The sequence below is a fragment of the Botryllus schlosseri genome, chromosome 5 (assembly GCF_051294905.1).
Source record: "Botryllus schlosseri isolate E-star chromosome 5, Bs_hap1, whole genome shotgun sequence".
NCBI lineage: Eukaryota > Metazoa > Chordata > Ascidiacea > Stolidobranchia > Styelidae > Botryllus > Botryllus schlosseri.
In genome coordinates, this window is record NC_137240.1 from 5,143,365 (window position 1) to 5,163,077 (window position 19,713).

A 19,713-nucleotide genomic window follows, 5' to 3' on the forward strand; every position below is an offset into this window, starting at 1 on the left:
AATTTTTACTGCAACTTTAATCAAATATTGCCTGAAAATGCAAAGGAGTGATCTATAAACATGCTATAAACAAACTATTTCTAGTATATGGTTCTATTCTCTTTGATTTGCATAACAATGAACTACATGATGGGTTAGCTGCATCTGACTGTTATCTTATGACACAGTGGCCTGCAAGCAAAAAGTTCAACTACCCCTTACAAGCACGACCGTGTCCGAACAATTTGTAAAAAGACCGATATATTAATTCCGTCGTTTAAATTTGAGATAGTTTCCTATTTCACGAACGCCCAAGCGAAACCGCCGAAAATTACATTCTCACTGGGTCACCTTTTTCAGGCTATTGATTTTGTTAAATGCGCTAAGAGTGTATTTTTCTGCAATGCCTTGGGTCAATTTTGCAGACCTAGTGTGTGTTATTTGACTTGTTTTAGTGGGAGGAGGTTATCGGCAATGTTTCCTTTAATTTTGACGAGTCTGCGTTCACTCACCAACTCACTGCGCGGTCCCTTAAACAACAGTGCGTAACGACTGAAAAAAGGTCATCTCTTCCGATTTTTTCGTGCGCAACTTGGATTTTCTGTGCGCAGAGACCGTGTCAGCACTGCGCAATTGCGCACGTGCGCAGCTCAGAGGGAACATTGGTTATCGCTATGCTGTTTGACTTTTGAGAGGAAAATTATTCCGCATTGCGTAATTTTCGTGATGTGTACAGGCCAAAATGTAATTTTTGGTGGTCTCGCCTGTCGCGAGACCGTTCTTGAAATGGTAAAGTAACAGATTTCACAGCTATGCAGGAACCAGTTTATACAACGGAACCTTACGAGTATTCCATGCCCTAATAATTCAACAAAAACTATAAATGGAACTTTTTACTGCAACTTTTGTTAAAATAAAGTGCAACTTTCTCTCCATTTTAGTGCAACAAAAACTTCCCCTACTTATCAGCAACCACAGTCGTATAGAGGTTGTCTCCAACGAAGTACTATGAAAAACTGAATTCATCTTTCAAGCAGTGTTGGGATCAAGTCACTATTTTCGAGTCACGAACAATTTCGAGTCATTGCACATTTTGACTCGGGTCAAGTCAAGTCAATCGATTTTAGAAGGTGACTTGAGTCAAGTCGAGTCACAAGAATTTTGAAGGTGAAGTCAAGTCAAGTCACGAGTCAAGTCGCAATTCAAGTCAAGTTGCCTTTTCGAAGTCAGAGGCATGATCACGTCATTGCATTTTGCTAGCTGTCTGAAATACAGATTGAGTGGTCATTGACTCTGAACCGATGAACGAATATCGAGTTAAATATACGTGCTGGAAGGCGCTGTATCGCTCACATAACGTAGAACTGTTAAGCTGCGGAAGTAATTGCATAGCCTCAGTTTACAGCCAAAACAGAGAAACGAATTGATAAGATGCTATACATCACCCCTTTACATATTGATATGATGCAGTTCGAGCCTGCGCCAATGTTTGAGGACTATATATAAACTATATTCGAATTCAATTTCAATAAAACAAGAGGTTTTGCTAAGGTAAGAACAGAAAACAGAAATGGATATTTTGCTATAAGATTACTTTACTACTAGTTCATGACTCCGTGAGCTGTAAGCTTCGATCACTTCGTTTGTGGTCAACTTATCTACGAGCGAACAATTGCGGCTCAGTAAAACACACAATCATTGAATGATTGCTCGCTCTCACGGGTTACACCAGCGTTTCGCGACAAATCCGAACATATGGAAGATACAGTAATGTCTTGAAGTTGACTCGCTAATTTTGCTCCGATTCACGAGTCAATTCACATTTCTGATACGTCGAGTCAAATCAAGTCAAGTCATTTTAGCAAAGTGACTTGAGTCAAGTCAAGTCATACGAAAACGGTGACTCGAGTCATCCCAACACTGCTTCCAAGACACGCGATATGTCGGGTTAAGTGAATTCACGGGAGATATTGATTGCGGGCATGGCGGCAATTTTTATTTGTCAAATGTACAAACTTCACATATAACCCGATGTATATTATTATTGATCGTTTGTTATAGACTAGAGTTATTTTGCGCAAAATTTCGAAGAAATATCTCGCGGCACCCTTGCGAGATGTAATAGTGTACCGAGGCACACCGGTTGAGAGCCATGCACTGATCTATGCCAACTCAGCTCTCTACAACAATTGCTGCTTAAGCATTGCCGATACTATCTCGATTATTTCGTAAACTAAAACATATCACATAAAACTGCTAGTCTGTTGAAGTAAGTGACAGTACGTACGACTTTAGCAAGCATCGTCAAGTTATTCCGCCTCAAAGCTATATCATCCCGTAAGAGATTCCATCGCTGGGATTTAATCCACTGTTATAGAACCACAAAGGAATAGGGGAAAGAAAGACCTTAAGACCTACAACATATGGGATCTCTGAAACATGGCATAGCCGATATAGTACCAACACCTTTCATTTTAGAAACTTTGTCTTTGTCTACTTGAGTCATTTCGAACAATATCAGACCGGAACATATGCGTCCAGGCTCACGAATGTAGCAGAAAAAGCTATATACAGGGAGTCGTATGTTGGGGTCGTCGTTCATTTTTGTAGTAATAATTCGTGCAAATAATTTCGTGGATGGTCATTGGTCAAGTATATGCCCTCGTACTGGTCAACCTGACGAGATCGGCATTTGCATTTAAGGGGTGTCACGTTTGCGTACTTTGCTCGCTGGATTTCCTGCGCATATACAACTCAGTAGGATCTGCGTTTTCTAGTATCTTCGTGATCAGAACACAATGTGTAAGATAACTTTTATTATGAATCCGTTCTCTCAAGAAAGAACGCATCGTTCTGAACAGGAAAACAACCATGAGAAGTAATTCAATTTGTTGTGTTATTATTACCATTAGCATCACCGGTTCATCTCGTTCAAATCGATCGCTATGACACACTTGCACTTTTAAATCTGTTTTGGAAAAACCAGCTTGCGTTACCAGTGTTACCACATATATCAGGCATTCGAAATATGAATTCCATTTCCAATAATCGATCGAGTTTCTCGGCCGGCATCGGATCAATAGATTGGTAATGTTATAGTGATGCTCTACCGTCTGCAACAGTCTAACGCAGTGTTTCCTAAACTTTTTTGATCTACCACCCTCTGGACAACGAATAAACTGCCAGCTCCCCCACCCAATCCCGACCCTGACACTTTCTAATGAAACGAAAGATATTCCGCATTTATCACAGCTAGTAATTACAGGGATGAAGCTGCTGTATATATTGTCATCATCCACATTATACTGGGTGCGAGTTTTGATAGGAAAAATTTCACTCTAAAATCTCCACTTTGTCACGGCACTTAAAACACGTTCTATCAAATATGAGAGGTTAAGGGCAACGAGGAAAAATTTAACCCGACTCTAGTGAGAGTACATTTGTTTGACTTGATAGCGTACCCAGAATGATTGAACTCGAAATTTTGCTGCAATGTAGGCTAATCCCCAATCATTTCATGCTCGAAAACGTTACAGAATGGATTGATTAAGCTATCGCATAGGGAATTTGTAATTGGACTCTGGCCTGCAATTAAATTACCATATCCTTGTGCAGTTCAGGGATATATAGAACTTGTGCAGTTTTTCGCGATGATTGGGGTTTGGTTCTAAAAGAAATCGGATATGCGAGATGGTATAAAGCTCGGGCAAGCTGGACAATTGTGTAAGTTCGCGTCTCGCTAAATTTCGGTGATATCACGGGCTCATCACTGAATCCGGCCAGTGTCATTTTCACCTTCAATCTCAGGTTTCATCATTACCAATAACGGGTATAATCGACGCATAAACCTTGGATAATATGTTCGTCAAATACAAGCGACATCTTTGCTCGCAACCAGAGCGTCATGTGCTAGGCCATGGTCGCAGTACTGTGAAAAATCCACGGTTGTTAGAAACAAAGAGTGAAATCACGCATGTCAGTTTCCATTCTGAAACCATCGCACCTCGCCGTGCAGCAATAACTGCTCAAATACTTCATATAGCTCTCACAGCACACAATTGAACCACGCTTTCTATATATTCTGCCGACTTCTGAATAAGTTCATTGATGGGCAGGATCACCATTTTCAATTAATAACGGAGTTTTTCGATACTGCTGATTGAATAGACGGACGACCGTAAATTGCATTGACTATATCTATTTTGCATGTGTGCTGCGCATTTGGCTGCTTTATTCGTCAATCATTTCAACACTAGTCAGCAGCTGCCTTCTAAACCTCCCTTTTGCTCTCACGACCCAATGTTAGCCAGCTCCCCCTTAACGCTCGCGAACTCTCGCAGGGGGAGGGGCTCTGGCGCCCACCTTGGAAACCACTGGAACGCAACCAATCCACTTCATCGCTACCCGCAAGAAAGTTAAGTTCACAGATTACGGTATAATTCAATATAGCTGGATAAATAACTGATATCAGCCTCACATATAATACGCCAAAAAGGGGGTGTTCAAGTTCTTTGGTATGGATATTTGGCATGGAATATATTTTCCGCGCGCTACCGAATAGATGCAATAATCCCAAATAGAAGAGACCAAAAATTTGGAAAGATTGACTTGTATTCCATGGGAAATATGTATGAGTTTCACAAAGATGAGTATAACTCTATATACAAGACCTGCAGTCATATTGTAAGGGAATTCTAATAATATACGGATAATAGAGCGACGTAACTTTTTAGTTTGCGCGAAATTTTGTAATCGGCAGTATTACATCACAGAACAATCCCAACTAGACTCAGCCGAACAACACTTCTGTGACTCAAACATTTATCTGACAGAGTCGATGTTATTGTCTTTCGTAATGCATTTTGCTAAGAACATATGCGATGGCAACGCTGGCTTCCAGGTCATCGTCATCGAATGGTTCTGCCAAGTCGTAACATGCCGAGTCTACGTCATCGTCGCTATCACAGACGCCGTCGCTTTCAATTATCCCTGCGCTATCGCTCTCCACCTGCCCGCATCCGTCGGATTCAATTCCACTGGAATCGGGATCATCTTCATGTTTTCCAGGCTCATATCTCAAGAAGAGCTGTGACAAAATATTCGTTTACACTATACGTTGCCACACACTCCATATAAAATTACAATAGCCTGACATATAGATAACTGCCCGGCCAATATACAAAATATCATCATATGAAATATATCCACTACCACCAAATCACTTGAATGAACTCTCATGTAGACTGCGGGTGTGAATTGAGCAAACTGCGGCTCTTGTGTCAAACGCTGTCCACAAAGAAGTTCTGTCTGAATTGTTTGTGTGCGTCTCTCAAATTCAATTTTCAATTCAGATTGGTCTGATGCGTATGAGTGATTCCAATACTCTTTGTGTAACGACAAGCATTGTTAAGGGCAATTAATAAAGTAGCCTACTAACCATAAGATAGCCAGCGACAACCTCATGAATATACTCAACTGTTTGGTATGAACTAAAACAGGAACATCTTCACTTAATATATGTAAAATATGTCCTGTTTGTGGTAGCCTATTCATGGTATTTTTCGAATACAGTGGTTATTGGCTATTTAAACCAGGCCAACATTGATAACAGGTAATTCTTACACCCGAGTTACCAACTTTTTTACGATATTTCTGTGTTGTTGACTGAAAAAATAAAAAGGTCGTCATTCTGATTTGACTTTTGAATGACCCGCTCGAACGTTTCCATTAGCTATTTCGCGTTATTTATACCGATTTCCAGTTGACCTTCACCATTAGCCTAGCTGTAAAAGCTCTAGAGTAGGACGAATTGCCAAAAAGAATAAGGACATTTAGACGTCATCGGAGGACAGGTTCAATTTACTGAAAAAGGAGAACGTATGATAACCCTACGATAAGCTATCTCGCCAGGGGATATTTGTCCTGCATGCCGTAAATGTGTGAAATCATTTTCTGCTTACAGTATATTGCGACCGTTCACCAAGGAAAATCGACCACTTAAAATTTTCATTTTCATTCATAAGACATGGATTTTCGAAGACAGTCTACATCCACCGCAACAGTAAATCAGGTCATGTGGAGAGAGATGAGAATCACAAGATAATATGCATACCGACTTGATCAATTAATGCTCTTCAACAAAATGGGTAAATATGTCTTGAAATATTTTTCACTTCACACAAGCGTGATGTATAGATCCAAAATAAAATCGTTAAGTTGGTCCTTTGATGTTACCTTTCCAAATTCAGGGATGAGTCTTTTCATTATTATTATTTCCGGGACTATTTATGTGCCGACAAAGAAAGTTAGTCGCTTCGCCCGGCCGGTTATATATAGCCCGCTCATTATAAAGGTTGCACGTAGTAGGGTAGACCGAGGACAATTGTAACACTTTTTGTATTTTCGAACATTGCATGTTTTGCTCATGGAAATTTCAGTTCCAAAGTTTTATATAAAGAAGTTATCAGCTCGATAGGTGATATAAAAACTAAAATGAAAGTCAATCAACAATCAATCATGGAAATGTTGGGTCGCGATAATCGCCGCTGAAATGTTACAATGCCCTCCCCCCCCCCCGTACTCAGGGACAATTGTACCACCCATGCGGAGCAATTATAACAGTGCTATTTATAACTAAAAATAAACCTAATGAACAACGAAAGCGGGAGCACAAATTGTATTATTACAAAAACCAGGGGTGTCAAACTTAAATTGCGTCGCGGGCCGGATTCAAGCCTTCAAATCGCTCGCGGGCCGGATCAGCCAACATATTCCAAAATGTTACCTCATTCTCTTGAATTCTACTTGAATACCTTAAAACCATATGCAGATAATACACGCGAATCGGGATCACATAGTGTTTTTGAAGTAGCAAGTCGCAACACATTTATTCGCAAGCAATGGAATTGGCAGAAATACGAGGATTGTCTGGTTGAATGCAGTTAAGAACCGCTAAAACAGTGGCGCTAATGACGATATAAGTTGGCATATGCTATACTACATTTGATTTAATCGTAATCTGGCGGTAGCCCTGCATCTGCGTTGTGAGCAATACAAGATTTTAATTGGACGTTAGAAATTGGTTTATCATTATTAAACTGCGAGTCGGTTTCTCACATGTCTGGGGATCTGGGTAGGAAGTGACACACAAGTGCGACCATTTTACATCTTTCAATTAGTAGTAATGCAACTAATATATTTCACATGTAGACTGCATATAACGGTTTCGCATTTTCGCTCTTGTGATTAACTACTTTTTGGTACATATTTGGCTAAATCTCTGAACTTGGTGTACACCGTTTTTCCTTCTTGAAATTGGATGTCGATTTCACCGACTTGTTACTATGGTGATAACTAGAGTGAAAACACAGCACCGTAGTCGGATGTGGTTATAATGGGGGCGTATGACCATGGATGTATTTCCCGCAAAATATCTCAACATTTGTTACAAATGTGCTGGAACATATAGGAATTTTTCAATCTACTCAGAATTGCTTCGCGGCATCGCGGGCCGTATGTTTGACACCCCTGCATTAAACTAAAGAAAGAGAAGTTTGAATGCTTCCAGGCTAGGCACCATCTCATTTTGGCATCTGAATACGAGTATCACCTTCCGAGCTCAAAGTGTACAAGAAACTCATTCATTCCATCATCTCCCTATACTCATATTAGGCCTCTTCTACCAAGGTGCTGTTGTTCAGATTGCGTAATGGGTTGGGCAACGGTCACCTGCGACCTGGCTAAAATATTTTGGTTGAATGGGTCGACGATAGTGTAGAAAACGAGGAAACAACATTGTGCTGGTGTCAAAGCTAATGGCATTCTTCTCTTCTGCACATAATTAAAATAAATTGTTCACACCAGATGACAAAATGTAAGTGGGCCATGCTCAAAGTCAGGGGATGAGGATTCAGTCATGGGCAAGCTCTTAAGTGACCATTGAAGGTCGTCACACCAAATGTCGATCAACATGAGAAAGGGCGGTAGAATCACGGAAATAACCGAACCCTAAGATTCACATCACCACTTTTGTATGGCCGTTCCGACAGATGATAATGTTGGAATTGGTAAGGCAGGTTATAGTATCTGTTCTGATATTGAACTTCTGGCTGCTGCAAGATTGATCTGCAGTAGATATAAATGGTTGTACCAACATATGAAAAAAGATATTCAGCATTGAAAAGATATTGTAGCGGGGCAAAAGTAACAGAGTGTTACAAATGCTTCTGGCACGCTGGACCACGATTAGTGTCTCAGTATGGTACCTTTCCGGCGATCCTAGTTTTCCTATCATCACGGTAGACTATGGTAACATTTTTCCAGCTACATTGTAATCACTTGAGGTATTATTAGTCTGAACAAATTATTCCAGACCAGTAAATATTTACTCGAGTATCCGAAATTTCGTATTTTTTAAATTATTTCGGGGTTTCGCGTCGTTGCTCAACGTAAATTCACGTATGTTAGGAGAGATAATTACCGCATGCGCGCTCAAAATATCAAGGCGATTTATCCACCCTACTAGCGATGAGGTCGATTCTTACATTTGACCCCGGGAATGTTCCCTCTAAGCTGCGCACGTGCGTAAATGCGCAGTGCTCACATGATCTCTGCGCACAGAAAATATAAGTTGCGCACAAAAAATCCGAAGTGATGACCTTTTTTTAGTCGTTACGCACTGTTCTCCAAGGGTCTGCGCAGTGAGTTGGTGAGTGTGCGCAGACTCGTCAAAAATTAGAGGGAACATTGGTCCCCGGTCTCACCTACGTACCACCTCCCAGATGATATAGATCACTTGTTATTAATTTCTAAAACGCAATCCATATTTATGACTGATACATTTAGACATCGGAATACTTTTACCCGTTGTAAATCTTTCTGCATCTTGGGATCCTGCTTTATGACGGATCGAATTTTGTTTTCGAGCATCGAATTGCTATCAACAGCTAATTTCACCTTATCCAAAATACCCATACCTCGTGATTCCTCCAACTGTTCCCGGAGAGACTCCTGCAATGGAATAACGCACGAAAATGCCAGCGTGCAAAGAGAACAATTCATCACATTCAATCGTGAACAAACTCGAATATTCACAATATACAAATACAGTACGTTTTGCTTCTTCAGTTCTTGAACTTGTTTCTCGGCATCTGTGTATTTCTTCTTTATATGTTGGTGTAATTGCATATACCTCTTTCGTTCAGACTCTTTCTTTTCCAGCTCCTGTCTCATGGTTTCCTGTGTCAGAAAAGCATATAAGAAGTTTACAGGCTGCTTAAATAGCACCTTATACCGAATCAAGGGCCAGAAAATATATTGGGGAGGCGGTTGAGCAGTCAAAGGGAGCTACATAGTTTTTTTTCTTATGATACCGCCACCTGATGTAGAAGCCTATAGACAAATATACCTCCCTTATGAAATCTCCTACTTTTCCCCGAATTTGAGTCAGTTCACTAAAATTGAGATGAAGTCACGTCAGCACTGCGCAATTGCGCGCGTGCGCAGCTTAGTGGGAACATTGCTTATATGCTGACTTTTTAAACGTCAGCTAATGTATAAACTGGAACAATCAAATGCTATCACAATTCTACAAAATATTCCGTCGCTTATCTCAACAACAAGTTATACAGTAGCCAACGCAGCAATCAGACGGAATTGGTTTTTATGATAGAATAATATTATCAAATCAAGAATAGATCCTCCACGCCTAATAGTTTTTTCTACATTCGACATCAATGCATTCTTTATATAAATTTCGTTGATGTAAATCAGTGGTTCCCAAAGTGGGCACCAGCGCCCCCTTGGGGGCGCTCGCGAGCATAAAGGGGGCGTTGGCCATGAAATGGGCGATTGGGGGCATTGGATGTAAAATTGGGCGGCAGGGGAACGCTGAGAACAAATTGATAAATTAAGAAACTAATTCACAATAAAAATGCATAATCGAATCAGTCAGGGAAATTTAATGTCATCCGTCGATTTATTCAGCGGTACCGGAAAAACCCATTGTTACTTGAAAATGTTGATCCTGCTCATCAATTCACTAATTTAGCAGTGCGCAATATCCCGGAAAGCGTGGTTCATTGTGTGCTGTGAGAACAACGATGTATTCACTTCATGCTCATTGAAAGGTGTGATGACTTTTCAAGAAAAACTGTGTTGCGTTATTTTACACTCTTTTTCAAGCGATCGTGGATTTTCCACAGTGCTGCGAACGTGGCCTTCGACACGACGTTCTGGTTGCGAGAAACGATATCGCTTTTACTTGACGGGCATATTTTCCATAATTATGAGTAGAATATATCCGTTCTTAGTAATGATGAAACCTGATAACTGTGAAAATGGCACTGAAGGGATTCATTGATAAATAAATCGTCTCTGAAAATTGCGCTAGTATATGGTGATTTGATTCCAGGATATATGCCGATTAGAAATTGCTCACTGGATAATCAATCCATTCTGTGAAGTTCCCGAGCATGAAATGATAGAGGTGCTAATTATGTTGTAGTGTAGAACAATTTTGAGTTCAACCCAAAGTTCTATATCACCAATAATTCGTTTCGGATTCACAATTGAATCAAATAGAAATACTATCATTGGAGTTGGGTTGACTTTTTCGTCGTTGCCCGCCCCCGCTCATATTTGATACAACGTGTTTCAAGTGCCGTGACAAAGTTTCTGACTCACAGCAGAAACCTACTTGACCGTACGGGACGTGGACCACGGACATTTCAGAATGGGATTGTTCTTATCAAAACTCAAACCCAATGTGATGAGGATAGTGATAATAATACACCAGCTTAATCCACCACATCATCAGTTGTAATAAACGCAGAATAAATATGGTGCTATGATTTATCCGTGTTGAGGGGGTGTCGGGGGCGCTGGGACTTCATTCGTTGTCAAGGGGGGAGCTAGCTCAAAAAATTTCGGAAACACTGATGTAAACAATTGATTGGTTGACTAAGCACAATTCGCTAATTGGCTGTAGGTTAGTGTGTTTCATTCTTGGTATTGTGTGATTCAGGCGAAAGATCGTAGCAGAGAGTCACTAAAATTCACAAACTGAGAGCTGAATGTTCCGAACAATTTTTTATGCTCGTTTAGTGCTGAATTTCTTTTCATCATGCCAGCGACTCGCGGAGAATGGTCTGAAGTTGAAATGCAAAGAATGTCAACGAAAGACGTGAAAAAATGTAATACAAGAAGAAAGGTTCACAGTGCAGAACCTATAAAGGTTCGTTTGTGAACGCGAACCTCCAAATTTCAGAGGTTCACACACAGAATGTGAACGTGAGCCCAGAGGTGGTCAGTAACAAATTACTTCTACTTTTTCGAAGTACTCTACTTCTGGTACTTACTCAAGTAGATCTTCTTGTCGCTACTTCCACTTCTACTTCGTAATATTTTGCGAACTACTTACTTTTCGCTATTTTCAGTTTGTCAGGTAGAAGTACTTTAATCCCCCAATAAGAAAGATAGTCTAAGGAATTTCGGGACTGTTTTCACGAAGTACCAACATTTAATTTTTACCAAAGTCATGTAATACCCAGAATTTTCGTTGCGCATCGGGCACAGTAGATATGAAGTGACGTATATGTTTTAACGAAAGTATCGCTGAATATAATTTACATACCGGGTTGCGTGGTTGCGTTCACACCGCATTGTCGCATATACCAAATATCTCATCACAGTAAGTATTGCCCCCACCCCCATAACGTTTGAAACTATCGTTTTGCAATTTAGCAATAACCTATTATACCTACCAGCCTATGACGCGTCCTAATCTGGAAAAGTGGACTTTGACTTTTTTTAACATCAGTCGTGTTTTAGCGGACCACCGTTGAAACTTTCTGGACAATAGACATGAAATATATTTTCCGCTTTTTAGAAGTAGTATTTGTGCTTTCTTTTAATTGCGAGTATTATTGAGTTCTAATTATAGTTTCAGTTCTTTTGTCTGGAAAACATACATGTTAAAGTATAGAAGCAAGTGTAGTGATGCCTTATATTTTCCGAATATAAAGCTAGACACTATATGGCATTTTTACGATCTACCATATTTTAATTAACTAATTAACTAATCGCGCAAAGTGTTGAAGTCGTATCCGACACCACTTATCCGTATTGCTCTTCGACTGAACTAGGGGCCTTCAGATATGGGGGAGGATGCCATGCCATGATATTCTCTAAAACAGAGTGTTCAAGTAAACAAAGAATTAGTATCGCATTTCCAAATAAGTACTATCATTTACATCCCATGATGTGGACGACTGCTTATTCTGTCGAAAATTGAAACTTCCTGGGATGCATCATGGCCTAGGATGCACCAATATGAATCATGCTCGCTACACCTTCCGGAACTTATCTCAATTTGCAGCTTTTGACAGTCCATGCGAACGAATTACGATCGTTTTCACATCTATTTACTTACTTGAGTAGATTTAAAGTCAGTCAATTCTACTTCTACTTCAAGTAGTTGTAGATTGCTTATGAAAGAAGTACTTCTACTCGTACTTAAGTAGATTTTTTCGTCGCTACTTCTACTTCTACTTGAGTAGCTTTCTTGACTACTTTGACCACCTCTGCGTGGACCTCACGTTTACACTTCACACCATCCCCACTGCCCTTGCATATCATAAGTAGCCTATATTCTGTGTTTACCGCACGATCGTCGTTTTCTCGTTGAACTTTGTCGACTTTAGCATCCGCCTTCTTCACTTGGTTCTCCAGCGCTATCTGTTGATCCAGACATGAACATAAACATTGTGCTAGCTGATCCAAGCCTTTTGGAATTGTTTCATTAGCAGTAATGCAGTCATGTCGAAGCTTACGGTTCACATCCTCAAAGAATGAAGATACTGCATCATTTATTCGTTTTGAAGTAGGCATATTTATTCAAGTGTGTGCGTAGGCCTATCTCACGTGATCGTTTTTGGATACACAAGATGTATATAGCATTAACCGAAAAATATCATGTTATCTCAACGAAGAATATTATAATTTAGGACTCCAGTTGCAGACGTATTATAAACGAAGCCGTTGTATTTGTGCAATAGTTGCTACGAGTTTTTGAAAGGGGTTACTGATGCACATGCAATGACATCTAGCAGATGGTTAGTGATCCGTAAGTACAAACGCAATATAGTCAGTTATGCTGCACTATGCATTTGTTCACAGGAGTTTTCTATAAGTAATGCGCACATGAAAGTGGAGCAGGGGTCGGTCTATTGCTCTATGCGGCCAATACTAAGGAAATCGAGACTGTTTGAAAGTCGATCCACTGATCTAGTGGAAGAACCTGATGGTAGGATAGATAACCAAATTGAAACAATCTTACATTTTTTTCATTTATAGCTTTGAGTTCGGCCGCTATTTTTCCGAATTCTTCGTTCACCTGTTTCGACTGAAAATAATAGATATTGAGTCGAACTCCCTTCGTTAATTCAAACCTAGATTCCCAGTTATGATAAGTTATCACAAGTTTTATAACAAGCCGCTACAAGAAAGATCCGCTGCTTACGCAAGCAGGGATAAAATATAACCAAAATCAAGTTCAGCAGCACTCAATCGAACTGAGAACATGATTAATATACATTGGACCTCGTTAGCCTAAATCGATCTACCTAAATAAGATGTTTTTATTATTTTAAATTTTTTCAATGTAGAGTGCTTCCACCATTATGCATCGGACACTCAGAACATTTCCCATTTAATGATTCAGGCTGATATTCGATTCTAAACGCTTGGAATCGGATTCTGTATATTTGAAAAGCCTCATTCCCATGCTACAGAATCAAGTCAAACTCAATTCGATTCGCTCACTACAATAGAAGTAATCGAGCGAATTGGAAACATTTATAATATACTTGAAAACATGAACTCACGTTTTTCCCTCCCATTTGCAGTTTTTTCGAGGTGTAGGCTACTCGTAGATTCACAAAATACTTTCCGAATAATTTACTCTTCTTAAAATAAACTCCCTATCTATAAGAGTGGACTCCAACTGCGACGCCATGTTTTATACATTAAACTATAGTAAATACGCTAATGTTTATATGTAGCCTACTCTCTTAATACAATACGTAGCGTCCGAGCCAAGGTAAAGTCTTGTCACTAAACTTTAGTTATCTGCGTCGCATTGTCGAAGGTTTGCTCAGCCCGGGCAACTCTTTAAGCCATCGGGAATAGTTTCATTTTATATGGCATTGCTTCTATACATCTGACTCCACGACAAACGCGAACAAAACAAGTTATAAAGACGAAATGCGGAAGCATACACCGCTGTACTCAGAATGAAGAGCGAAATCAATATCGCTCTCATTGTATTTCGGCAATCTGAAACAATATATGTGGTTCAGATGATATGGTGGTTGGAAATCCCCGTGGTAATAAAGTGCTGATGGTTAAATCGTCCTGTCCAACTGATTATGCGTTTGGTTCGTACGTTATTTCGCTTCATTTCGCGAAATCCCATACGTCACTATGCTCACTTTCCGCCCCATTGATTGCTATACGCAAATCAAGGCTCGAGTTTTAATAATACTAGCGAGTCATATTATGATTATTACCGGCGAACTCTCACTATGCCTGAAGAGAAATATCAGTCCATAGAAAAATAAGCGCCAATAATTGTCGGTGCGTTCACAAAATGAATTCATTTACTACACCTAAAACGATTCAAAGTAATGCCAGGCCAGCGAGGTAGAAAGATAGCGTGGTGGTAGTGATATAATCCACAGATGCACCACCAATTGATGGCTGGTTCGAGTCCGACCGAGGACGACTCCAGAGATACCTTTCCAAGTTGTGGCGATTTATCTATAGGCTTCTTCTTGCTACCTGATACACGTGAGCGGTGTCTCGAAAAAGTCTACAAGTGGGACGTTCCGCCAGTCACCATATACGTAATCATAATTACTATAATGACGTGGTGTAAATGACCATTGTAGTCGAAAGACCCTATGAATATCACAAACTATAGAAATGACAAGCAAGGTCTTAATAAACACCACAAACGAAGTTTGAGATAATAGGTATTTTTCTGTTTAGAATTATTTACACAGTGATACCTGATCATTAGGGCGATTTTTTTTTGACCTAAAAAACTGAAGATTTTGACCTAAAAAATCTATATTTTGACTTTTTTTGACCTAAAAAAATTGAAATTTGACCAAATTTTGACCAAACGTATGCAAATTAGGTGTTTTCGCACATAATGTTAAAATTGTACTACATATCTTCATTTCTGGTTAGAACTGTCTGTTCTTACAAAGTAGATTGGCCTGAAAAAACGTTTCTGGCTCAAAAACTCCAAATTTTTACCTGAAAAAACTTGTATTTTTACGAAATCTGACCCTATGAAGAATTCCAGTAGTTACATTACGTTTTATGGTGGAAATGATTTGAATTTGTTGTAGTACAACGAAAGATGCTCTCCTACATTCTCGGGTAGAAAGTGTCTGTCCTTACTAAGTAGCTTGTCAAGAATGGAGAATGAACGTTCAACAGCAGCAGTTGTTGGCTGACAACACTGAAGTTGTGTGCACACTGCACACTGCTGGTGACACACCATGTTGCTTCATTCTGACAATGTTGTCTATATCACAATTTTTCAGCTTGCGCTTCTTGATATAAGAACCATGCAATGTCCAAGCAGTCTTGCTTCAGTTAGGATATTGCGATACGTTGACCATAAAACCATGTCACTATTTGTTTCATGTGACCGTTTATGATTCACAATGAGCAGACGATGGGCCGTTTACAACGGTAGGCCTATAAAGTAGGCTGCAACCAGTAAAATATCAAATGATAAGTTCACCGACAGCGCAAAATCTACGATACAAACGAAAAGCAGAGGTCAAAAGATGTTTGACTTTGTAAACAATTTTGACAAATTTTGACCTAACGCTACAATTTTGACCTAATTTTGACTTTTTTTGACATGTCAAAAAAAAATCGCCCTACTGATCATGAATATATAGTTTTACATTGGCAACAATTTTCTTGTCAGAAATCTCTCGGGGCGAGATATATCACTATTGTTTGTTGTACATTTTGCTCAGAGCATATGCGATAGCAACGCTGGATTCGAGATCCTCGTCTTCAAAAATTGGTTCCAAAGATTCGACAAACCCAACAGCTTCGCTCTCCGTGTCCGCGTCACTTTCATTCCGCCCCGGTCGATCACCAGATCCGCCCACCTACGATAGAACGTGTGTAATGGAATTGATGCAGCTTCAGAAAATCGGAATAAAGGTTACTTAATTTATTTGTGACGAAAGTCATCATAACCTGGTAAAGGCAGCATTTTTTGCCGATTTGTGGTATCCAGGACGAGTAAGATATTAATTCACTTTTACTATGGTTTGGTACGAATGAAGTCAATTCTTAAAAATATTCTTCGAGTAGTACATAGCACAGCGTAAAATACGTAAGGTTTATCTATACAAGGGCCCGTATGCTGTAACATCTCGATTCCAGTTCGAAAACGGAATAAACCTTAAATCGATTTATTGTGCTCTATGTCTATACACAAGGTCCATAGACAGGCCTGTTTATTTTTGGATTTATCAAAGAATAACAAAAATAGCTAAATTTTGGATGTTTTCAAATATTACTTTTGGATAATTTCCAAAAATATGAAATTAAAGCGTTTTTAGCCCTAATGCTACCATAACACTTCACCGAAAGTATGTTATTAGCATATATTCATGTCCTCCAACGCATCGACATCGTCAGTGTTTGTTTGTTTGTTTTATTACATCATTGGCGCTTATCGCACATATGGTTATTTGCGCCCAGCACATGAATTGCACTAACACAATGTCTTCAGCGTTCTTGCTTCGTCTTTCTGGTCATTAGCTGCCATCTTTCCAGAGCTCGGCTCTCTCTTCTTCTGGGCTTTTCAAGGCGCTGTATATACAGCGAGATCGGCGATGAGGAGCCCAGATAAACCTCCGAAACATAGAAACATGGCAGAGCCGTGAGTCGAACCACCAACCATTGGTGTCGTGACAGCAGTGTTTAACCAACTGCGCCACTCGCTTCCCCAACATCGTCAGTGATCTTGATCTAACTATCAAATACTTTCGACACAAAGCCTTTGGCCTGGTGAATGCCGTCCAAATAGAAATCAGTAAGAGACGCCCCGTATATATATATCGGCTTTTAATTAAATAAAAGGGCAAAAGAAAACAGGAAACAAATGAACATCAAGATAATCAGTTTTGGGCCCTTATTAAGCGCCTCCAGCGTGGGCGGTCCTGGGCGTCTTCGAGCGATAGCCCGCGTTGCGCTAGCTCGGTCTCTATTGTTGGGCGTCATGTGGTTCTATTCCAGCCACCTCTGCGCCATGGCTCCGTCGGAATGTGGTTGATGATGGCGGCGGCTGGTAGATCGTCTTGATGCCGCACTAGATGACCGATTAAGCGTAAGCGTCGTTCAGCAGCCAGCAAACGGCATGGGACTGTTTTTGTGAGTTTGCGCAGAGCATTGGTGGATATGTGCTCCGGGTGGTGATTGCCGAGTGCGTAGCGGAGGAGTGCATCGTAGTTGGCGTTGAGTGTCTTAGCCAGCTTTTCTGTCAGCGTGAGTGCTTCTATTCCGTAGAGAAGAACCTGCTCGACAGTGGCACGGAAGATGCGGGTCTTGAGCTGGGTTGAGGCACTTGAATGGAAGAGGCTATGTAGCCGTCTTGCCGCGCCCCAGGCCTTTGCTCGCCTCGCCTTGAGCGCTTTTCCAGAGTCAGCGACGTCAATACCGAGGTATACAAAACTCGTTACATACTTGAGATCGATATCTCCCAGTTGAATTGGTGTCGCGTTCTCCGGTAGAGCTGGTATGGCCAGAACCTCAGTCTTCTTAGCGTTGATCTGGAGGCCAACAAGAGCGGCGGCGGCCTCTAGCTGGTTAATGAGACGCTGTGCCGATGCGGTGTTCGGGGCAAGAGGGGCTAGGTCGTCTGCGTAGGCAAGAATACCTACGTGGATTGCCTCGCGAGTCGTACGCGTGCGCGTTCCTTGCCGTGGCCGCCATTCAAAGAAGTTGGTAGTATCCGGGAAGGCCGTTCGTAGCACGAAGTCAAGGATGACCACGAACAAGAATGGTGCCAGGGTGTCACCTTGAAGCACACCAGCCGAAGTGTTGAAATCTCCGCTTGGGCCGTCATCTGTTCGAACTCGCGCTCGTGTGTCAGTGTAGAGGGCCATAATGGCGTACGTTATCACCTCAGGAATTCCATAGAATCTGAGGATCTCCGCCATGGCTGGGCGCGAGACCGAGTCGAAGGCTTTCGCGAAATCAACGAAGACGGCCACAACATTCTTTTTGTGTGAGCGGCAGGTGTCAATGATTGTGCGCAGTGCCAGGATGTGCTCTGTTGTACCGCGAGATGGTCGAAATCCATTCTGAGCATTCAGGAGCTTGGTAGAGAGTTGCTCACGTATGGGCAATTCCCTGCACAGACAACCGATGTTCCCACCACTACCTCTCCAAATCCCCTGAAATTTGGTACACGCACAGATGAGCTAATTCCAAACAGGATGAACTTTATTTTATGAAAATTGGACTTGGGGGTCAAAAGTTACGTCACTTTGAAAATTGACAATTTTCTGCTCATTTCGGGTCTGCACTTTCAGGTTTTATCAATGCAATATTCAAGAAGGTGTAGCTAGATGTTAGACGACAGTTGAGATACGACACTTGGATTTATTTGAAGCTTGTCTGATCGTCTATATTCCCAAGTAAAATTTAATGCCCTGTAGGTTAGGGTCAAAGGTTAAATTGAGGGGGAATTTGGTCAATGGTCAAAAATCAGTCAGGCGTTACACGATTTAGACTGCTGATTGCTCAAAAACATATTAAAATATTTTGGAAAATAGCATCTTAAATGAAAGTTTGCTTCAAGGAGACTTCGTTCATAGCTGTTTGATTTTGGCTATTAGACTGTAAAGTGATGAAATTGCAGTTTCAAGAGCACATTTCATTTGCACATGGAAATTCAGTAGTAGTAGGGTGCGTTCGGACATCGAGTCTGGGTTGTGTGTGGACATCATGTCTGGGATGTGTTTCAACATCATGTCTTGGGTGTGTTCGGACTGTGTTGCCATTGAAACGTAGTGTCTGGGGTGAGTTCGAACTGTTTTGCCCCTCGGACATCGTGTCTGGGGTGGGTTCAGACAGTTTTGCAACTCGGACATCGGGCCGAGGGTGTGTTCGGAATGTGTTGCTATTCGGACATCGTGTCTAGGGCGTGTTCGGACATCATGTCAGGGGTGTGTTGCTACTCGGGCATCGTGTCTGGGGGGGGGGGGTGCTCGGACATCATGCCTGGAGTGTGTTAGGATTGTGTTGTCATTTGGACATCGTGTCTGGATATTTTTGTGCTGCGCCAGATATGCCTCAGACCTGATATCTGCGCACAATTCTTATCCAGACATGCTCCGGAGCTGATGCCTGCGTACTAAATACCTTCAGGCATTGTCCGAAACGGAGATCTGCTCACTCCTCACTTAGTGGACGCAGACATACGTCAGACGTGATACCCGCGTACTAAACGACGCGTGACCTATATATGACCTCTTTATTTGCGGTTTTTGCTTATATCTGCGAGAGCTGGGTATATTCACAGTAGTGATAGCTGAGTATATCCACATCCACAGTAGTGACAGCTGAGTATATCCACAGCTATCACTACTCTGGATATACTCACCTCAACTATCACAGATATCACTACTG

The 19,713-nt window shown here is 41.0% G+C and overlaps 2 protein-coding genes across 4 annotated transcripts in view; both read right to left on the bottom strand.

The window, feature by feature from the left end:
* Nucleotides 1-19,713, bottom strand: part of LOC145438734 (uncharacterized) — a 215,383-nt gene that overhangs the window by 131,678 nt on the left and 63,992 nt on the right. The gene's annotated exons all lie outside the window — the stretch shown is intronic.
* The window catches only part of LOC145438722 (uncharacterized), a 33,127-nt gene continuing 17,986 nt past the window's right edge, over nucleotides 4,573-19,713 (bottom strand). The window contains exons 1-6 of one of the 3 annotated variants that reach the window (XM_080316071.1): nucleotides 13,863-14,209; nucleotides 13,316-13,381; nucleotides 12,640-12,714; nucleotides 9,091-9,216; nucleotides 8,842-8,988; nucleotides 4,573-5,065 (exon numbers count right to left, since the gene is read on the bottom strand). In XM_080316071.1, coding sequence (XP_080172197.1) covers nucleotides 4,820-5,065; nucleotides 8,842-8,988; nucleotides 9,091-9,216; nucleotides 12,640-12,714; nucleotides 13,316-13,381; nucleotides 13,863-13,877 — 675 coding nt within the window. In that variant the 5' untranslated portion in view covers nucleotides 13,878-14,209 and the 3' untranslated portion in view covers nucleotides 4,573-4,819. Of the gene's footprint in view, nucleotides 5,066-8,841; nucleotides 8,989-9,090; nucleotides 9,217-12,639; nucleotides 12,715-13,315; nucleotides 13,382-13,862; nucleotides 14,210-19,713 lie in introns of those variants that run through there. The other 2 variants (XM_080316072.1, XM_080316069.1) reach the window with 2 other exon arrangements.